Here is a 21,749-nt window from a genome sequence, read left to right as displayed (position 1 = left end):
ATTTCTGTAGCCATGTCTGTCAACTTCCTAATTTAGGGAGAAAAAACAAGTAAGGAATAGGACTTACTTTGAAAGTATTTGAAGGTATTTTGCTCTTTTGTTTGTGCAGATATTTTGGCTTGAATGACTGTTTCTGGATGCCTTGGGGACAAAGACTTTTGGTATTGGAGGAGTTCAGGTGGACAACTTGGCATGAAGAATGTCAGTCACGGGGCTGAATTTAACAATTCATCTGTTAGTTTCCGTAAACTGGGCTTTCTAGTGAAGACTTCTTTACTCTGTAAAGTCACTGTGCTGTCTTCTAAGCTGGTTTCAAAAAGCACAAAGCCATATTAAGTAAAGTTTCTGGCAAAAATGGCTTATTTAACATTAGTGTTGTCTGATGATTAAAAAGTATATTCAATTTCTTAAATTTATCACCAAAAAATCTGGTTGTGTTGGGCCAGCCAAAGAGGTTTACTGATCCTAATTGTCTGCCCAGTGTCTTTGTCAAAGGCACTTCAGGCCATTACTGGTTTTAGTGTAAGTTCATAAATCACCAACTGCAATGGCTTGAGGGATTGGTACCTGGACTTTCTGCTGTTCCTCTCCTTCATTTCTGCAATCTGTGCAGGTGCCAACTGCCATCAGACAGATGTGAGCAACCCATTTGGGTAATCTCCTAATATTTTTCCAGCATAAATTGTCAGTCTGTCTACTGGAGGCCTATGTTCTATTCATGGGGTTTCTCAGGTAGGCAAGGCATGTTCTAAAAGCTGTGAAAGTATAGTGAAGTTTATATGAACCAGAGGGATTTTTGAGGATGGAAAGTTATTTAGTGTTCTACAAATGGAATTGTTCTTTATCTTGGAAAAAAGACAAAAGGCAACTGGATTTTTGCCAATAAAATTTTCATCCAGAGTATGGTCACTACAGCATTATTGTTTGGTCTTCCCCTAAGTTGTACTAGCAGAGCTGAAGCAGTTAGTAATGTAACCTGTTTGTTAATTTGTATAGCAAAGCCAGTAAGTGGTGCTAACTGTTATACTAGAATGATTATGCTTTGGCTAGTACAGTTTATGCTGTGAGTGAAACTTGGGACATGTTACTATACTAACATAATTATGTTATTATTATTTTAAATTAGTCTAATTGTATCCACCCTAAAGGATACTGTTGGTATTATTCTACCAGTGTAACTATATTCAAGTAAATCTGCTTTGTTTATAAAGTGCACCTTGTCTAACATTGGCTAGGGTGGTTATTTTTATTAGAGCAAATGCTATTTGTTCCTCTCAGGTATTTTCTTATGCTGGCAACCCAAAAGCATCTATGCTAAATGACTTCTAGGAACCCAGTGGAAAAATACTTTGTGCTTTATCCAGATGCTTGAGACAGAAGAATAGTTCTTTGCTTGTCTTTTGATTATTATTATTATTTTTTAATTAAAATCCAAAGGTCAGTCTTTCAAACATGGAAATAAGAACATTGGTGGTCTTACATCAGTTCTATCAATGTTTCCTATATTCTGTTAATATGTTAGGCTGTGCATATACAGCCTATCAAAATGCTTGAGATGACGTAGTGATTTAAAGCAGGAAGGGAATTTCCAGAGACTTCGTACCAGTAACCATATGGTGTCTGGAAAGACAGATTGCTTACTGAGCCACTGAAATTGTCTATCTGCAGGGCTTTATCAGAATCATTATCTTAAAAATCACTACTGCAATCTCAGAGGGGGTAATTCAGATCATGAAGCATTGTTAACTTCTCTCCACAACAAACACCATTTTAAAAGGGAGCTGTCGGTGTTGTCAAACAGTAATAAGGGCTGGCCCAAGGATAAACGAGTAGATTTCTGGAAGACTGGACTAGGATGTAGGTAGTTACAGAAGATTCAGGAAAACTCACTGTGTCAGAGACTAACAAACAGCAGAACATATATTCAGAGAGAGTTAAACATTGCCGTTACCTACCCACCCGCTAGGACTGGGAACGCAATTTGGTCAGTAACCAAATATTGGTCAAGCACTGTCTCTATTGCCAGTACTGTGCTAAAGAATTCATCTCACAGAATTAGGTTTTGTGTCATTGAAAGGGATTCCAAAAATCGGTGATAGCAAGAATCGGTTGCAGTAATCTATAGGAAGCATCTTCTAATTTCTGTAATTTATTTGTAGCTCATGTGGGTGTGTTTGCCTCCTGTATCAGTGTTTTCCATAAACTTTTTTCCCCTTCCTGTGTAGTGAGATAGGCTGTCCGTTTCACTGTGTTGCCTTTGCAATTGTCTTTGCTTGAATTTATTTTGAGTATGACTGTACTCTCTTCAGACTATAATTAGGTTTTCAGCAGCTGTGCTGTTTAAGCTGCCTGTAATCATTTCCTTCCCTGTCTCTACTCATTCATTTCTATCCCATGTTACCCATTGTATTGTGCTAGCACGGTGTTTATATGGCCCCACAGTGAAGCATAGGGCACTTGTCTCATTGAAGCCATTCTTCTTGTCCAGTGTATTTCATTCTCTGCTTAGTCTTTTGCTTTTGTGATTTATTTGAATGTACTAGTGATAGAATGAGGCAGCTCAGGAGGAAGAATGAGTGAGAGGTACCAGTTAACCTATTGTATAAGATAAGTATTTTTTATTTTTAGGCTAATGCTTGTATACTTTATTAAACATAAAGCGTAAGCACGCTTTGAATTTGCAGTTCTTTGTTTCAAAACAAAAATGTATTTCTTCTTATGTATTTCTTCCATATACTGTTGACCCCTTGTTTTGTCATCCCATCATGTATAGCTTTGTGGGTACTTGCGGAGAGATCATGAAGGTGGCAGAGCAAGTTAGTGGTCTCAAGTCATTTTGAAGCGATGGAAAGATTCCAACTGTCAGAAGAAGAAAATTATTATAGGAATTAATTCCTTAGTGAGAAAACTGTTTCTGGGGGGAGAAAAAAAAAAAGAGTAATTTCTGCATTTGCATTCAGAACCCTTTCTGGTATTGAGCTTTTCAGAATGCTGAACTTGTGACTGGATAAAGATTATCTGGGGAAAGAGGAGGGGGAAAAAAATCTCCTGGAGCCTCACAAAGTGGTAGAAACCCTTTCATTTAACTTAAGAAGATGTCATCTCTCTTAGTGCTTTGCATGAAGGAAGACGTTAATTCCCTTTGCTTCCATCTCCAGACATCAAACCTAATTCAAAAATAAACAATAAAAAACACCATAAAGCCTGGGGATGCTTAAGTTGCTGTAATCTACTTCCATATCAAGTGTATTTTCTATGTTAGGTAGATTCTCACCAGCTTCTTGAAGAGGTCTCTGTGTGGGTTTGTCTAACCATGATGCTTGAAGGATAGGAGGAGGTAAAGGTTATGTATGAAAACAAGAGAGTGAAATTTCTGTATAAATGCTTGTATATGTATGAATGCTTGTTCTCCTTCTCCTTCAGGTGAATTTCTCTTCTGGGTTTCAGCTAAGTGAATCCAAAAGCAATGTAAATTGCTCTCATGTAAGAAAAAGCTGGTGGTTGAGGCTCTGGAATTTAATTGTCTGCTGGGCACTTACAGATATTAAATGTGGTGTGTTTGCAGACCCTTCAGACCCTTAAAATTGTTTCTAGTTTCCTTACCATCAAGAATGCAGTAGTTAACATGTCTGCACCTGGTCAAAGGAATATGTGTTCTGTGGCTAAAGTTAATAATATGCATTATTCAGTGGAATGCGTTAATGCTCAAGAGACATACGTCTAAGAATTTATAATCACAGCTTGGTCTGGGAAGGTAAGCACCAACAGTAACAAAACAGCTTATCAAAACATGTCTGTTCTGTCAGATCTGTCAGTTTTAAGTTTGAAGGCAGAACTGTCTGAAATTAGAATTTTGTAAAGCTCTGTTGCTTTTGTGGAGGGAAGTCAAGCTTTACAACTGCATAAGAAGTTCTTTGAAGGCATCTTCACGTGCAGGACTATTAAATCTCATTAGCAGGGTAAAAGACCTCCTCAACTGGGAAACAGCAGGTTGATTTCTGTTGTGTTTTGTTAGTCTCCACAGAAACAGTGACTAAACGAATTGGTAAACATAACTACTAAGAGATTGGGGAGAGAGAGGATGGACAGTATTTTTCCTCATGTGTTACAGACTTCTGACTTCAATACAATGTAAGCAGGGGCTGTTATTTGACACTTTATTTTGGTATGCATACGTGATCAGAGCAGAGGAGGAGAAAGTTTAGTGAAGTAGAAGCAAATGTGCTTATAAAAGGTGTGCTTTTTTTTTTTTTTTTAAAGTGTCACCTGCCTAAAAACACATAATCGTTTCTATTACCAGGCGAAGAGGCAGTAACACAATTTTCTGGGAGCAATAATTTAAAAGAATAGCGGTCTGTAGAAGTTAACTAGTTGAAGCCATGTCACCGGGCTATGTCAAATGTATTTTAAATAGAAGTCTGTTCTTCCTCTTTCTCTCTCCAAAGTCATGATTTGTTATCCATTAAGTAAAGGATATTTTCTCATTCAAAATGCATTATTGAATGAGGTTAAGGTGCTCGAAAACCCTATAGCTAATTTTTGTAATTTCCTGATCTTCAAATTGATATTTTCAGGCATGGCAAGGACTATAATACCTAATTATTTAGCAAAGGCAACTTCATCCTCTCTTGAGCTCTGTTTTATAGTGTATAGAAGTGTACTGTGGATATCTTAAGTACTTAAATCCAAAGATTTACCATGCTTTTGTGTTCATGACAGTTTCCAATGTTTGGTTTCTGTAAGTCTGTTCTCTTGTCAGAAAATTGATAAGTAACGGATTTGTAAAAGTAACAGTAAACAGTAACAGTAAAGCTCTTTGTGCTTTAATAGTGGTGTTCAGGTATTTATATAATCAAGGAATTATACAGAACTCATGTAAACTGTTAAGTGCAGGTGTTTCTTGCGTCTAGAGTCACAGGATCACTGCAGTCTTCAGCAGTGTTTTATCAGGTTGCAAAGAATCATACAGTATGAGCTTTGTAGGTGTTCACTGTTTTGCAGCTGACACAGTTATCTGACTAAAACAATGTTGGTGATGAGAACAGAAACCTTGTATAAACTGTTGCGTATAACTTTAAACATTTTTTAAAAGGAACAAGTCCTTGGACCAGATGAAAACTATGTTTTAACCTTTAAAACTTAAGCAACCTTTTGGCTATTCAAACTATTTTTGCATTTACCTTTCCTGAGCACTGCGTTTTGGTTGTGACTGTGTTAGTACTATGACAATTCCTTAAATGTCAGCATATTTTGGTAGAGACAAATGGAGTTATGAATTGAACTTAAGATGGCTGTGTTGACCAGCTAGTTTAGCATGATGCTCCTGTACCAAATTCTTTCTTTCAAGGTTTCTTTCAACAAAATTTCTGCTCTTAGCAGGGCTCCCTCCCTCTTAGGAGCTGTACAGGTTCGTGTGGCAGAAAGGAAAAGGGGTTCTACAACTGTTTTTTAGTCGCATGAAAAAGCAGACTTGTATGTCTCATACTCAAAATATTCTTCTTATTTACAAGGTTAAGTACACATTAGTGGGTACAACCTCTTACCTCAAAGCAAAGGAAATACTGTACTGGACTTACTACATCGATGCAGTAACTTGTCCTTCTCTATTGTATGCCTGTCTTAATTACTGAAGATGCATGAAGTTTCTGCCAAGCTCTACCTTTTAATTGGAGTTTTAGGTTTTTAGCACAGCCTGCATCTGATGAATTTGCTCTTTGATTCAGGGGAAATGTTAGTCCTTTACTTTAGACACCGTTTTTCTTGGCAACTGTAATTTTTGCAAGACATTGAAATCCAGGAACTCATTTTAAGTTATTTTCTGTTTTAGAATTTCCTTAGTTTCTATTCAAGATTGTTATGAAACTTAGCAGCTATATGCTGCTATGGGACCAATAAATTACATGTTAGTGTTCTTCCCTGATCTTTTTGCCATGGAATTTGGGGCATTACATGTGAACAGTTCCATTAGTAACCTTGCACAGATTCAGCTGTACTATATACTCATGTAGCCATCATGGAAGCTTTTGGAGAAGGAACATTTTCTGGTATGATACTTTTCCAGTAACATATCATGAAGGTTCTTGGAGACTTCCTCTATGTGACATGATCCTGGAGCTTCACAGAGGAACCTGCATAGAGATGAGTGTACTGAGATTTTTGTCCCAACACTGCGTTCCATTTACCATGTCCTTGCTTTCTGTCTTGAAGCTCTTGGAGCTTTGAGATTGAGAAATGCACCTCACACTTCCTAGCTCAACAGGAGACTTATGGGAAATACAAGGTACTAAGACTCATGTAGGGTTGTATACAAGATTTTAAAAAATAAAGAAACAAATTAAAACACAAGCTAGGGCTGATTGCTCATAGAACGTGTGTTAATGTGAAAAACTGATCTTGAGGAACTTCCTTTAATGACAAGTAACTCCTGCTTTATTAAGTAATTTGAAATTCTGTGCTTCATTTAGGAGCATTTACATTAACAGGATGCAAGTCTCAAAATTCTGTACAAATGGCTAGTAGAGGGTTGTTGTGCTAAGTACATCTTCAACTAAACACAAATAAAAACAATAAAATGAAACCATTATCTTTGTCATTGGAAACAGCTCAAAATTTTTCATTTTTGGGGAAAAATGTTTTAATTATTTGAGGTGAAATCAATGCTCAGGGTCTTGCAATTTTAGACAGTTTTCAGGCTTTTTGTGAGTTTTATTAAATGTTTGAAAATAGGTATGGTGAAAGACAGTTATTTCATTTTGAAAACCTTGATATGCATTAGATATTGTTTAACAGTATTTTATGTTTATGTAGGTTCCTCTAAAGAAGGAGGAGCTGGAGCTGTTGATGAAGATGATTTTATTAAGGCATTTACAGATGTTCCTACTGTACAGGTAAGATGTTGCATATACTAGCTTTTGTTTTCAGGAATGTGCTATTTACATTGTCTTAGCTTACGCTTTTTTTTCTTTTATATATAATTTTGTAGTCTCTTAACTGAGTGTCATTACTTTTCCTTCTTTCTGAAAATGTAGTCTCCATGGAAAGCTTCATTTTTTTTCCAGTTGTTAGTTACAAAACTAACCTTTTAAAATTGTCCTACTAATTATAATTACTTTGTGTTTCAGGTAGAATCCGTTATTACTTTGTTTAATCTTTTCCAAGGAGCTACTGAAAATAATTGCATATTTCAGTTTTGATAAGAAAAAGATTTCCATAGGTGTTGGAAAACCTAGGACTGTAATTTCATGGGATAAGCAACTAACGATAATTCAGGCAAATAATTTAAAAACCAAGAATTATATTTTAAAAATCTGTCTGAATTGTAATGATGCATGTCTGGCATATATGCCCCCATCTGTAGCAGCACTTCAAAAAAACAAACAAACAAACAAAAAAACAAATCTAGTGACTTATTTGAAAGATAATGAACTTGTTGGATGCGGAGTTCTTAGTTGAAAGATAAGATTTTAATTTCTATTCCTTAAGTGTGGGAATTGCTTATACTTGGTACTTTCACACAAGGTTGGGTCACCTAACATGTTTGTATCTTCAATTTTGAATAAGTTTTCTTTGAGGGACTGAGGAGTGGAAGATGACCAAAAACTCAGGCACAGTTTCTGAACGCCAGAAGGATTTTGAATCTCTTGATAGGTGCTTTAGTTCTATTTCTATTTCCGAAGACGATGGTATTCTATTGGTTGGATCTCCTTTTGTAGGCAGAATTACTCTGCTTTTATGAAGGAACACTTTATCTCCATGGTTCCTGTCATATCAAGCAAATCTTTGTCTTATACTGTAGGACTTTTGTATTTCTTCTTTGCTTCTCTGAACTGTTCAGAATTCTTTGGAGGGCAAAACCATGGAACTTCTGATACTGTTTATCTTCATTATGCTGAACAGAGTAATTTGCAACAGCACTGAAAACGTTCTGCCTCTAATTTGTTACTTTAATGTTTGAGGTCCCAAGCGGAGTTCTCTAATTACTTAAATTGGTTAATAACACTAGGTAATAAAAAGTGGTATGACTATATGTCATTGACCAGTTGTGTGATTTTTCTGTCTGACTCTACTGGATGATTCACTTTTCCTTACTAATGTCACCTGAATTGAGGTGGGGAGTAACAGGAGATGTTTCTTTGACCCTAAAATAAATTATTGGGTTCACAAATGAGAATGTAAGGCCAGGCAAAAATAAATAAATAAATTGTATCCTTAAGAATAACAACTTCCTGCTGTCCCAACTTCAGGTTTCTGATTGTGGACAATCTCATGCTTCTTTTAAAAAAAATAAAAATCCCATATTCTGAGACTGTGTTGATTACTATGGAAGAGAGAATTTTCTGTACTAGAATGTATGGAGAATGTTCATGATCTGCAGTTTGCCACGTTAATCTAAAAGTGAAGGAAACTTGTCAGACAAAATGGGGAAAGGGAGTTAGTTGTTTGTTTGTTACTGTGTCTGCCTGTCTTTTCATTACGTTTGTGTGGGTTTTAGTAGTGGCTTCAGTGGTGGTAAGGGAGGGAACTACATTATGGAAATGGGTCTAATTTTGAATCAAGTTTGTGCTTCTGGACTAATCAAATAAATTCAGATTATTTACTGTATATGTTTGACGTGATCTTAAAAGCCTCCACTGGTGGATCTGCTTCAATAGTAACCTGTTTTAGTGACTGCTCATCATTAATCCTCTAGTAATGTCACATAATTTACTTCTATCTATGGGAATTTGTAATTCCCATATTGAAAATAGTTTCTGTTTATATAGTTACTGCTCTAATTTGTGTTTGAGCTTTTAAGTTTTCAGTCTTTGATGTTGCAGTTGCTGTTACTGATATATGTGCATGTTGCCCTCTGATGGATAACTGCAGTTTATGAAGATAGCTTATTTTGAGATATAGTATGATGGCTTTTTGCTAACAAGTGTCCTTTGCTCATTGTACTGCGATGACAGTATTGTACCTGCACATTTAGATTACAAACATAATAATTTTACACCTCTTTTTTCACTTGTGTTTAAATTGAAGAGGAAACTTCAGTAATCAGAATATTAGGAATAACTCCCATTATTAGCTAGATTTATTTTCAAAACAAATTTAATTGTTTGTATTTATGTCTGACTTAGAAACTTACAAACAAAAAATGTATTATCATTGCCTGAACACAAAACTGCATGTTGGCTTTCTAAAAGCATAATTAATCAAGGGCAGAGAAAAAAAAGAAATTATTAAAATATTACTTTTTACCTCTCTGAAACTGATGTAAGTATGGAGAAACTTAGTACTTTGAGATTTTTGGTGGAAAAGTTTTAATTTCATGTCAATCAAAATTATGCCACTTATTAAATTCCTCATTAAAATGTCAATTTGAATAGCAGAAATTGCATATATTTGTGCTGGGCAATTAAAGGAAAAAAAGTTCTTTGCCTAGGCATGCATGTGGCGCTAACTTAAAGCTATTGTGTATGTTGCTTCTGTGTTTGGCTATTGAATTGGGAAGAACAGGGCAAGGTGGATGATGGTAAAGGGGGAAACCTGAGAAGGTTGAATTATTGCAGGTTCTGATGACATTATGGTCACCAAAAATGTAAAATCGCATCTTTACTTGACCAGTGACCGCTTTTAGAAGTCATATAAGGATCTCCGTATGATGACATGCAATTTAATCAAATGAAATTTTCATTGAGACACATAGGGTATTTATTCCGAACAATATGGTTGGTACCTGTGCTACTAGTGTTACAGTGAATGTGTTTTCTAATAAGTATTACACACTACCAGTATACACAAGTTGTGTATTAAATGGTGATACAGAACTCAAGTTCAGTCTTTATGAGTAGTGGAATAGGAAGTCTGTTATGCTTGAATTGACTTTCTTCATTAAATTCTTCACCCTTTTAAAATAAGTTCTGCATCAGATTACTGTAGACTTCTAGGTGTGAAGAAAGATGTAATCATGAAGAATAGCATTTGTTTTTTATGGTTGCAGTCGTGTCTCCTGTGTAGATAGAATTGCTAATTTGTTTCCACACATGTACCTTGAAGAAAAAAATGCTCACGTAGCTGTGTGGTAATTGAAATGTTAATTCTGTTGTTAAAGCATATGCAGACAGTGTTTTCTGCATGAAGCTGGTGTAGGTGTGCTAACTCATTCATTTATGAAGTGATTCCTACCCTGTTTATCAGACAAACTAAATATGCAGATGGTCTAGAGCATAGATGTCTTCCATGAAATAGAGGCCTCCATAACTGTGTTCTGTTACTAAAGCATTAGATCAAAAATAGAAATCATTGGTGAGTCCAAGTCCTGTATCTACTGCAAGAATTTGTTCAGTATACTCAAGAACTTGGAAAGCTAGTCTTTATTTCAAACAACTCTTGTAGTAATTTCAATTTGCATAGGGAAATAAAATATTTTATGGAAAATATACCTGACGGAGAAGGACCTGGGAGTATTGGTTGACAGTCAGCTGAATATGAGCCAGCAGTGTGCTCAGGTGGCCAAGAAGGCCAACAGCATCCTGGCTTGTATAAGAAGTAGTGTGGCCATCAGGGCTAGGGAAGTGATCATCCCCCTGTACTCAGCTCTGGTGAGGCCGTACCTTGAGTACTGTGTTCAGATTTGGGCCCGTCACTACAAGAAGGACATGGAGGTGCTCAAGTGAGTCCAGAGAAGGGCAGCGAAGCTGGTGAGTGGTCTAGAAAACAAGTCTTAGGGGGAGCGGCTGAGGGAGCTGGGTTTGTTCAGCCTGGAGAAGAGGAGGCTCAGGGGCGACCTTATTGCACTCTATGGATACCTTAAAGGAGGCTGTAGTGAGGTGGGGGTTGGTCTGTTCTCCCACATGCCTGATGACAGGACGAGGGGGAACAGGCTAAAGTTGTGCCAGGGGTGTTTTAGGTTGGATATTAGGAAGAACTTCTTTACCGAAAGGGTTGTTAGACATTGGAACGGGCTGCCCAGGGAAGTGGTGGAGTCACCATCCCTGGAGGTCTTTAAAAGACGTTTAGATGTTGAACTTAGGGATATGGTTTAGTGGAGGACTTGTTAAGTGTTAGGTCAGAGGTTGGACTCGATGATCTTGAGGTCTCTTCCAACCTAGACAATTCTGTGGTTCTGTGATACGGTTTCAGCTCAACTGCAGAACAGGATAGAGACACATTCCTAAATCTTTCTCCAGTAAGATAAAAGGTGTGGGTATATGCACAGAACCGTGTGTTCAAGAGACCAGCATCAAGGCTCTTCAGCAAACCAAGGTCTTCATAACCATTGGTCCTTGCCTCCCCCAACATGCTCTGTGCTCTAGAACATAGAAAAACTACGTTTTGGACTTGAATAGATAGAGTGACTATCAGCTACTACTATTCAGGTGCTATGTAAGTTATTATGCTGGTTTCCAGCTTACACTTGGTAAGGGCATGGGTCTCCTTGAAGCCCTGTGTTACGTCTGCCAGCCCGGTCTGGATGCCTCAAATGGCACCAGCTGCCTGTGTGTGGGCAACTGAATGTAGCCCAATATGTGTTTGTAAAGAATCATAGAATTGTTTGGGTTGGAAAAGACCTCTAAGATCATCTAATCCATTTTTTAACCTAGTACTAAAGTCCTCCACTACACCATGCTAAGTTCTATATCTAAGTGTTTCTTGAAGGGCTTCAGGGATGGTGACTCAACCACTTCACTGGGCAGCCTGTTCCAATGCTAAGCAACCCTTTCAGTAAAGAAATGTCTCCTAATATCCAACCTAAACCTCTGCTGGTACAACCTGAGAATTTAGGATCCCAGGGATTAGTAATCTCTAGTTGAAAATATGTTGCTGAAAAACAAATCAGTGTTCTGGTTAGTAATCTGTTTCATATCCTTTTCATATAATTTTTTCTCAAGCTGGGGGAAGAAGAAGAAAAAAATTACATTTTGCATGGACAGTGCAAAGCAAAGTGGAAAGTGGAAGCAGAATAGAATGTTCCGTGCCTTATGTCTATGAGAATCAAAGGGAAGTCAGTTTATTTCTGTGAAAATGTATTAACATTTTTTTCTTGTTTAGAAATTCACTGTTGCACTTGCAGTTATCAATAAATTAATTAATTAATGTATTGCCAAATAGTGACTGATGTATGATTAGGTTGTCAGGTTTCAATTTTGCTGGAATTAGTATGTAGAGAACAGAGGAGTCTGAAGGCTGCTCTTTATATTTACTTGCTGATTCTGTGAGTTAATAAGTGATAGGCGTGAAATAGTAATATATATAGAAGCTATGGAAGCTTTTATTTTTTCGGACACATTTTATTTTAGTGTTGACTAACAGCCCAGTTAGTTCCTTGTAGTATCACAACTTTTTAATGAGGAAGAAAGTCCCTTGCCCCAAGAGAGTTTCATTGGCTTTTAATAAGTTGGTTGAGTAATTAGTACCCATTATAATAGTGGGTATGAAAATGAAATTGTATTGCAATAACAGTGCAACAGAGTGTTTTTTAGATTACAATTCAATATGAGTGGAAATTTTAGACAAACGTGAACATAATGAAATTCTAGTTAGGTTGTCACAGAGATGGAAGGTGAAGTCTTGAGGAAGATGTTCATTCTTCAGTTTTTCTGTTAATGAATGAATATTCACTGCTGAGTGAATTTAGATTTGCCTTAAAACACTTTCTACCTTTTGCGTAGTTCTCTGGAACTAGATAAGAGGGGCAAGATTTTCACAATTATAATTGAATTTCTAGTCTTCTCAAGATAGCTTCCTTCATCAGGTTAACCAAAATGCTAACAATACAAGTTTTCTGTGCTTTTAATGTTTCAGATCTATTCTAGTCGAGAACTTGAAGAAACGTTGAACAAAATCAGGGAAATCCTCTCAGATGACAAGCATGATTGGGATCAACGAACTAATGCGGTAAGCTTTTTATCTGATTTTAATTGTGGGGTGAATGTATTTCATATAACACAGATGACTGGATATTTAAAAAAAAAATGTTCTTAGTGATTACATTCCTGATAATCAAAGCCACTTTAATTTTAGATTCCAAAACCTTCAGTTTCCATGTATCAAATCATTTCAGAATAAGATTTTGCAAGGATTTTAAGAGGCTGAAATGCATTTTCTTGACTTTGAAGTGAAAGCTTTTCCAAAAGCTATCGTGTATGGTGTTTGTTGTTATTTTTTTTGCATATTCTGCACGTAAACTGCTAACATTTGTAATTCTTATGTATGGCTATAAGTTTGATTTAAGGATTTAAGAATTAAAATGTTTCCTTTTGTATGTGGCATATATGTATCTTTTGATCTAGTTTATGGTATCTTAGTAAGTGTTTAGAAAAGGGTACATGAACAGAACAGTGTTTGTATATTTGTGGACTGGGATCTGTGACTTCAGCTCTAGAATTTCAGTAGTAGTTTTTTCTTCTTAACAGTTTCAAATTATTACCTTATAGTTCAAAATGATTTGCTTGAAGTTCAGTATTGCTGATTGAAGTAATGTTCCTCTTCTATGGAATTACACTTTTATGGAAACAGTTGCACTCTTAATACATTTAGCATGATTGTCTCAAGACTTACCTTATGCATGTCTCTAGTTTCAAAATGTTTATGTACAGTTTTGCAGTAAATTAATACTTTATCTTTAGAAATACATATTAGTAGTGTGCAAAATGAAATGCTTTAAATTTTTTAGCTCAAGAAAGTTCGGTCATTGCTTGTTGCTGGAGCTGCACAGTATGATGGATTTTTCCAGCACTTACGGTTGTTGGATGGTGCGTTCAAGCTGTCAGCCAAGGATCTTAGATCCCAGGTGGTTAGAGAAGCATGCATTACTGTAGCGTAAGTATAGTTTACGTGTGTTTGTGTACATTGCTAGACTTCAGTGTGAAATCGACTGTTGTAAGGTGCTTTACCAGTGTTGCAGGAAAGATTGTATAGTAGTCCAACAAGACGCTATTACTGACAGAGTCAAGATCTGAAGCTGTAGAGAAAATATCAAAGAAACATTTCAAAGGAATTTGTTCTTTTAGTTGATAAATACGGTCGATAATCCTCTAAAAGATTCTATGTGAAGAACAAGTTAACATCACTAGACTAAGTACAAACAACTGTAAGTACTGCTGTAATATTGGGAACTAATATTAGAAGTACTTAAGTTTGGGTGATTGGCACAGGACTTCACTGTGACTATTTATAATAATAAAAAGAGCTCTCTGGTTTTTACAGCCCTTCAACTTGACTTTAATTGCTGGACATGCAATGTAAAAAGGAAAAAATCAAGTGAAAGTTTAAACAAAAATGCTATGGTCTGATGATCTGATATCTTTAATTTCCATGGCAATCTTAAAAGCATTGGCTAACAGAAATAAGACCTGCACCCTTGTTATCTTGAGGGGTAAATTCAAGGGGGTTGAAGGGGAAGCCTTTTTTCTTTTTTTCTTTTCTTTTTTTTTTTTTTTTTTTTTTTTCTCATCAGAGCATTTTTTCCCATTCGTATCTCCTCCCCCTTCTGTAAAGGCATTAATGTAGCCAGTAATATTTAGTGGCTATGTGAGACAGGTATGGCCCAGAATTCACCCTTGCTCTTCTAGGTTTCAGCTGAATGGATCGTGGAGGCCTGTTGGAGCATAAAGCAATCCTTGACAGGGAAATTCAGGGTTTGAGAAAATAATCCAAAATCTTCCTAAGATGAAGTCAGTAGTAGCATAAGTATGTTGTGCAAACGTCCTCATCCTGGCCTAAAAATTTGGAATATTTCATGAGACCTAAAACATAGATGCATTTGATGTAATTTTCAGTAGGCTGTATTTTTTTAATACATGTATATGTAGTCTCTTTGCATGGCAGAAGTGTTTAATTGAAATCATAATTTGAATAAATGAGGGAGATGGTTTTTATGGATGGCTAATCACAATAAACTCAGTAGTTTTGCCAGCATTGTAATTGAGAATATTAGCTTTTCAAGTTGTAGTATTGATTTTTCATTATGAAATAAAGTTATATAGTTAAGCCTTCTAATATGTCTGCTAAGCAACAGAAATATTCTGCAAATCATAAAATCCTAGGATGGTTTGGGATGGAAGGGACCTTAAAGACCATGTAATTCCAAGCTCCTGCCTTGTGCAGGGACACCTCCCACGAGACCAGGTTGCCCAAAGCCCCATCCAGACTGGCCTTGAACACCTCCAGGGATGGGGCATCCATATCTTCTCCAGGGAACCTGTGCCAGTGCCTCACCACCCTCGCAGTGAGGAATTTCTTCCTTCTGTGTAATCTAAATCTACCCTCTTTTAGTTTAAAGCCATTGCTCCGTGCCCTATCACTATACTCCCTGGCAAATAGTCCCTCCCCTGCTGTCCTGTAGCCCCCTTTAGGTACTGGAAGGCTGTTATGAGGTCTCCCTGGAGCCTTCTCTTCTCCAGGCTGAATAATCCCAACTGCCTCAGCCTATACTCATAGGATAGGTGCTACAGCCCTTAATCAACTTCATGGCCCTCCTCTGGACTTGTTCTAATGCTTCCATGTCCTTCTGGTGCTGAAGGCCCCAGAACTGAACGTAGTGCTCCAAGGAACTATGAAATCCTGTTTTTCCAATAAGGCAAGGTTTTGGAAATAATGAAATTAAGAAATGCTGTTGTTTGTAGAGAGATGTTTAAAATAATAAAGTTTATTGTACGTTAAAAAAAATTAAAAGTACTGATTTTTATTAACTGATTTTCTTTCTTTCCTACATAGCCATCTTTCAACTGTTTTGGGAAACAAGTTCGATCATGGCGCTGAAGCTATTGTGCCTACTCTTTTTAATCTGGTTCCCAACAGTGCCAAAGTGATGGCAACATCAGGGTGTGCAGCCATTAGGTTCATTATTCGGGTAAGTGTTACTGGGTCAATTTTTTTGCTAGAAATGTTGACGTACCTGCTCTTACCAGAGAAATGACTAGTTTGGAAATATTAGGATTATATAAACATTCTTTAAAAGTCTAAAATGTTTATTAAACAATGAAAAAATATTTTTATATGGTTGGACAATATTATTTATCACTAGCACAGCAATGTTATGGTAAAGGTAGTAGTAGTAGTATACGTTTTGAAAGCAAGTCTGTTTTCATGATTCTTATAGGATGTTAATTGAATATATTTTTAAAAAAAGGTTACTTTGAAAGTTAGCTGACTTTTTGCTAAAGACAAAGTATCAGTCAACAAGCTAGTAACAAATACATTAAAATACTTTCACCAAAAAGTATGAATTCAAAATAAATAAATAAATATGAAAACAATAAAAATAAACATCATATCAATAAAAATAATATATAGATAATATATACAAGACATATAATTCCAATTTAGAAGAAGAGGAAGGAAAAGTTCAAGAGTGAAGAGGAAGTCCAAACTTTGTGGAAGAAAAGCCCAACAGAGATTTTTAATCCTTTGGATTAAGAACTTTGTAAGCTACTGACTCCTTAAAATTATGGCATATGTAGAGTACTGTATGCTAGCTCTGTTTCTTATTGTCTATCCCTTAAGCACCTGCTACCAACCTGTGTCTGAACCAAGATAATTAACTAGACTTCTGGAACTTGTACTGCCTTACTTATATTTCACATAGGAGTGGGAGGTTGCATGTAGTTTCTACATTAAAAGCTAGATTGTTCTCTAGTTTCTTAATGTTTGACACTTAGTTGTGTTCACTAGGATTTCATCCATAGCCATAGTTTTCAAAATTGTTAAAAATAATTTCTCAATTTCTAATTGTTGAATCTAACTGTTTTAACCACTCACGCATTCTATTGCCATCCGTGTTGTGTTTTAGAATCTGTGTTTATCGTAAAGTCTAACCGTTCCTCTAAAAATGTGCTCTGAGACTTTCTGCATTACCTCTACATGAGGGCTTGGGCTAAGAAGCATTGGTATTCTTCCCTCCCACCCTAGCCAGTCTTTTAATGCACTGTGAGATGACTAATGGCACAGAGTTTAGAGAGGAGGAAGGAATACACCCTTACATAGTATAATCAAAGTTATATTAGACACACACATATATATACATATATACATATATATGTATATATATGTGTGTGTGTGTCTAATATAACTTTAATTATATTAGACATATTAGACAAGCTCAGACATGTAGGAAAATAACCCTTTCTTGTTGCTTACAGAAGCAAAATCAAAGACTACTAGAAAGCAACATGAAATAAAAAAAAAAAAATTACCAAACTATATTATCTATTTGTTCAGTTCAGGTGAAGATGAGTTTACACATCAGCTATAGCTGCTGTGATTTTGTTAAAACTTCTGTTATTTTTAGCTGTAATTTAACATAGTAGATAAGAGGCATGGAGTTCATGCAGTGCATTCAAATTCCCAACAAGTAAATGGTATATGCAATGTATTTTGACTGTCATTCGATTCAGGCTTTAGTGGAAGAAGGAAAATGAATCAGTCTGGCAGACACAGTCCCACTCTCCATGGATTTCTTTCCTTTAGATTAAATGAGAGTAGTTGAAGGAAAGTGTATTATCAGTTTCATATTTAGATCCCAAGCCATTACAGCTTTTGGAGCCTGAGCTGTGCCTAAAAACTCAAACCAGAAAAGACTTAGAGCCATTTCGTATATTGGTGCTTTAATATGGAGCTGCTGTGAGAGCAAGTCCACAATAAAAAGAGGGTGGTGTTACATTCGTGTATGTATATTCAGCATTTTCCCAGTTATTTTGAAGAGCTCTGTCTCATCTTTGCCCCTTTATTGGACTTCATGTTTCATCTCCAGATAGTTCTTATGGTGTGGTCTTATTTCTTTTTAGACTTTTTTTTTTTTTTCAAATTACTGATTTACATTGTGTATATTAAGAAAAGAAAAGAAAAAAAAAAGTTATGATGAGACTGCATGGTGTTGGAAAATGTTTTCCAGTGGGAGGTGAGATTTAGGTTGGGCAATTGACCTGCCAGGTGAGTTAGGAGGAAGGATATATCAGTGCAGCTTCAAAGGGGTGTTGTAGGAAATGTGCAGTCTTAAAAACAAGCTTAAGCCCTTGAGTCCCTTGCCAAATATTTTCCAGAAAGTACACTGTTGATATGGATTCGGAACATACGAGTTTCTTCATACATTAAACTATTTTATTGTTTCCCTGCAACATTGCTTATTGTTCCCTGTCTAGCAGTGATATGACAGTTAAATTTGAAAGCTATGCAAAGAAAAAAAAACTGTTTACAAATATATCAGTAGGAACAAATGCAACTGCTAGGCTTTACTGGGTTTTTGGGCTCACTCCCTGCTAATTCTGAAGTTGGCAGTACTGGGAGAACTGCTAATTCTCTCTACTTTCTTGGTTTGTGTGTTTATACTCTGTAACAAGGAGAAAGGCTGATATATGCAGTGCATGGAATTGTTCTGAACTATAGTTTTTAAGCCTTTTTTACAGCTACAATTTCACAATAATAATGGAGGCTGTACGGATGTGTTGAATTATGTTACTCTTACTTGGGTTTAAAAAGGTAATACTTTACATCTACAATTAATTAAGATTAGCTGAAGGAAGCCTGCTTTAATTCTGGATGGAAGTATTGAATCCAAGTTTAATGTAGTTTATTTTACCCACTTTAAGTGTTCAAGGGTTTTCCCTTGAGGATGGTAGGTGTTTCTGTATGGATTATATATGTAAATTTGCTTGGATTACATGATATATGTTATTTTATTGACATATTTTGCATTAAAAGGAATTCAGTGTTTTTAGCACTAACTATATTGATCCGTAAAAAGATGCCCATAGTTTCAGGTTGATAATTGTCTTTTTGCTCCACAACTCTGATTTTAAGACTATGTCTATGATTCATTTATTTGTTTTTCCCAAGGGAAAGCTAAAATAAGGACAGTTTAGAACTCCTCTGAGGAGATGGTTACATTTGAGCCTTCAGATATGACTTCTGACAGCTAAATATTGCATATTGTGATGTAGTTATTGATGGTATTGGAAGTGGTTTTTGCTTGATCTTGGGGGGAGGGGCGGTAGTTGACTCATACAGCAGCAACAGTCTCCCATTTAATAGTGTTCTACATGTAGTTTCAGTATTTTAAAGTGATCAGTTGCTATTTTTGTTACATTTCTAATTCTGTTCAATTACAACAACACAAATTCAGGAATGCCTTTGTCATTAACTGCTTTGTTATGCTTTTTTTTCAGCATACCCATGTGCCCCGACTCATACCTTTAATAACAAGCAACTGTACCTCAAAATCAGTTGCAGTTAGAAGGTCAGTATATTACAATATTCTCAAACAGCAAAATATTCAAGCTGTTGCTTTTTAAATACAATGATTGTATTTTGAAAATAAAAAGCTTTGAAGATGGATCGCTTTCAGTCCTGAATACAAGAAACAATTATCTAATAAACAATAAAAATGAATTTCATCAAAGTCACTCAGGCATTGTGAAAGAAGGGTACTTTCTGACAAATTCAGGAACATACACAGTATCCTTCTGCAGAATTAATTCTAATTTAAAGTTTTCATAACACTTGTAAAAAGTACCTACTAATTTAAAACCATAAAGGTGGGAGGGGAAAGGTTGAATCTGTGGTGCTTAGGCTAGTAAGAAATCAAAACAGGTTTGAGAGGCATTGTGAGAGCATGAAACAGGTGTGCATGTCCTTGCAAAGAACGAGCCTGAGCCTGTTAACTGCAGTTTGAGGCACTAAGCCTGGCAGGCCTACGGTAGATGCACTCCTGCATATGGTGTTTGCCAGCACATTGCTCTCTTGTTTCCAGGAGGACCTGATAAATCTTGTGCAATGCGGTGTGAATCCTTGGAGCTAGGCTATGGCTGGCTCATATTGTGCCCAAATTAATAAGTCCACCGTGCTGTGGGGTGAGGTTTGAGACACTGGCTGTTAGGTTAGATAGCACGTGATAGATCTATCTGGTAGCATATTTAACTGCTGAGGTGCATCTTTTTAGCATGTTGTTTTTCCAAGAAAATGGTACTTAAAGATTTTGACTGGATCTTGAGGAAATTAATTGGATTCTGATAAAGTGTCGCTTTCTGCACAGAATCTCACAAAAGCAGTTAATGCTGTTTCTGGACCCACATTAACCATGAAAGCTGTGTAGCTGTGTATGTGCCAGAAATTGCCTGAGCGTCTAAACTATTTACTCTGTTTAACCTGCCTTTGCACACAAAGCAAGTGTTGTATCAGCCCAGATTATTGATGTGTTTTAACTTCAGGTTTGACTGCAAAATAATTCCCATTGCTTCCACTTAATGTAGTCTTCTGAGGAGCACTAGGTGGTTTTTGGTCCTGCGGTACATAATCTGGTGATGATCAACGAAAGGCCAAAATCGCATCATGTACCAACTTCGTTCCTTTATAAAGAAAAAGGAAATAAGTTACAGTAATGAGAAGACTTTATAAGCCTTTCAGGGCTTTTTGCCATGTCTTATAGGTGCCCAAAAGATTTGGACAGAACAAAAATGAAATCTTCTCCTTCAGAACAGGTTAAAGTTGCAACATAACCAGAGAAAAAAAGTTCCCAGCAATAGAGTGCACTACCTTTTGGAAGTCTCAGTTAACTGCACCTTCCTAATGTTTATCAGTTTGATTTATTCACCAGCATGTAGCTTCAAATGTATTTTAAAGTATGCCATTTGCTAATAGATATCTGCTAAGTTGTCAAAAATTCTAATTTAATAATAAATGCAGTTACATAACTTAGTGCGTACAGTGTCAGCAAACATTTAGGAGTGCTTTCTGTATGCATGTCCCTGTGTTAATGGTGTCATGTTTTCCTTCATGCTACACACTCAGTAATGATACGTGAAAGGGTGGGAGTGGTGTATGGGACAGAAGTACAATGCTGTATAAACATTAAGGTATAACTTAATAGCTGAATTCTTAGAGTACTCATTTTTATATTTAGATTTTATATTTTGAACAGTTTTTTAAGATTTATTTGCCTCTTACTATAGGGCTAATAAAACGAACAGCATATGTATAATAGCATTACTTGAACAACAGATGGCTAATTGAACCACATATATTTTTGAAATTTAGGGTTAGTTAGCTTGCATGTTTTCTTTGTATACCAATTATTTTAACTTTCCAGTAAGCAGACCAATGTTGTGATATAACAGATCCACACATTTTTAGGTATTCCTTTCCCTCAGGGGGAAAGAATAAAGCTACTGGTTATTCTACAAGCAAATTGGAGGACAGGAGTCTTAATTACAACTTCTTATTCTGTCTTCTTAGGCGTTCCTTTGAATTCTTAGACCTGTTGTTACAAGAGTGGCAAACACATTCATTGGAAAGGTATGGGCTAATATTCTTTTTTTTTTTTTCCCCAATAATAAACTGCTAACAAATTTTAAAACGGGTCTTTTAATGGAATCCTTGAATTGGATTATGTTTTTTAATATTGGCCAGCTGTTGTAGCCTATACAGCCTTTCTAGGACAGGTGGTTACATGGCTTATTTAGGGATCAGGGATGAAAGGTCTATGTTCCAACTTGTCTTACTGCTGCCTTCCCTCCTTATCCTCCTTATCTCCCCTTTTCTCCTATATCCCTTGAGTAATGCATACAATGCTTTTCTAAGAGTCTCACTTCTTTAATGTATCCTAGGCAGTGATGTTGCTTGGGTAAGCGACTCTTTTCTCCTGGAAGGAGGGAATTTGTTTGTCTGCCATAAAAAGGGCAAGTGGGATTAGTCTGCAGGACTTTTTCCAGTAACAATGTTTAAGAGCATATTGTAGCTCCTCCAAATAGATAGGAGCAGCAGCAGTGCAGTGT

General features: G+C 36.3%; 1 protein-coding gene across 19 annotated transcripts in view; it reads left to right on the top strand.

The window, feature by feature from the left end:
- Window positions 1-21,749, top strand: part of CLASP2 (cytoplasmic linker associated protein 2) — a 138,982-nt gene that overhangs the window by 54,789 nt on the left and 62,444 nt on the right. For all 19 annotated transcript variants that reach the window (XM_032180630.1, XM_032180643.1, XM_032180640.1 and 16 more), the window contains 6 exons: window positions 6,808-6,887; window positions 12,787-12,879; window positions 13,658-13,803; window positions 15,700-15,835; window positions 19,146-19,216; window positions 21,211-21,270. In XM_032180630.1, coding sequence (XP_032036521.1) covers window positions 6,808-6,887; window positions 12,787-12,879; window positions 13,658-13,803; window positions 15,700-15,835; window positions 19,146-19,216; window positions 21,211-21,270 — 586 coding nt within the window. The remainder of the gene's footprint in view (window positions 1-6,807; window positions 6,888-12,786; window positions 12,880-13,657; window positions 13,804-15,699; window positions 15,836-19,145; window positions 19,217-21,210; window positions 21,271-21,749) is intronic.

This window comes from Aythya fuligula, chromosome 2 (assembly GCF_009819795.1).
Source record: "Aythya fuligula isolate bAytFul2 chromosome 2, bAytFul2.pri, whole genome shotgun sequence".
NCBI lineage: Eukaryota > Metazoa > Chordata > Aves > Anseriformes > Anatidae > Aythya > Aythya fuligula.
Note: the sequence above shows the minus strand (reverse complement) of the source record. Positions and strands in the feature narration are given on the sequence as shown.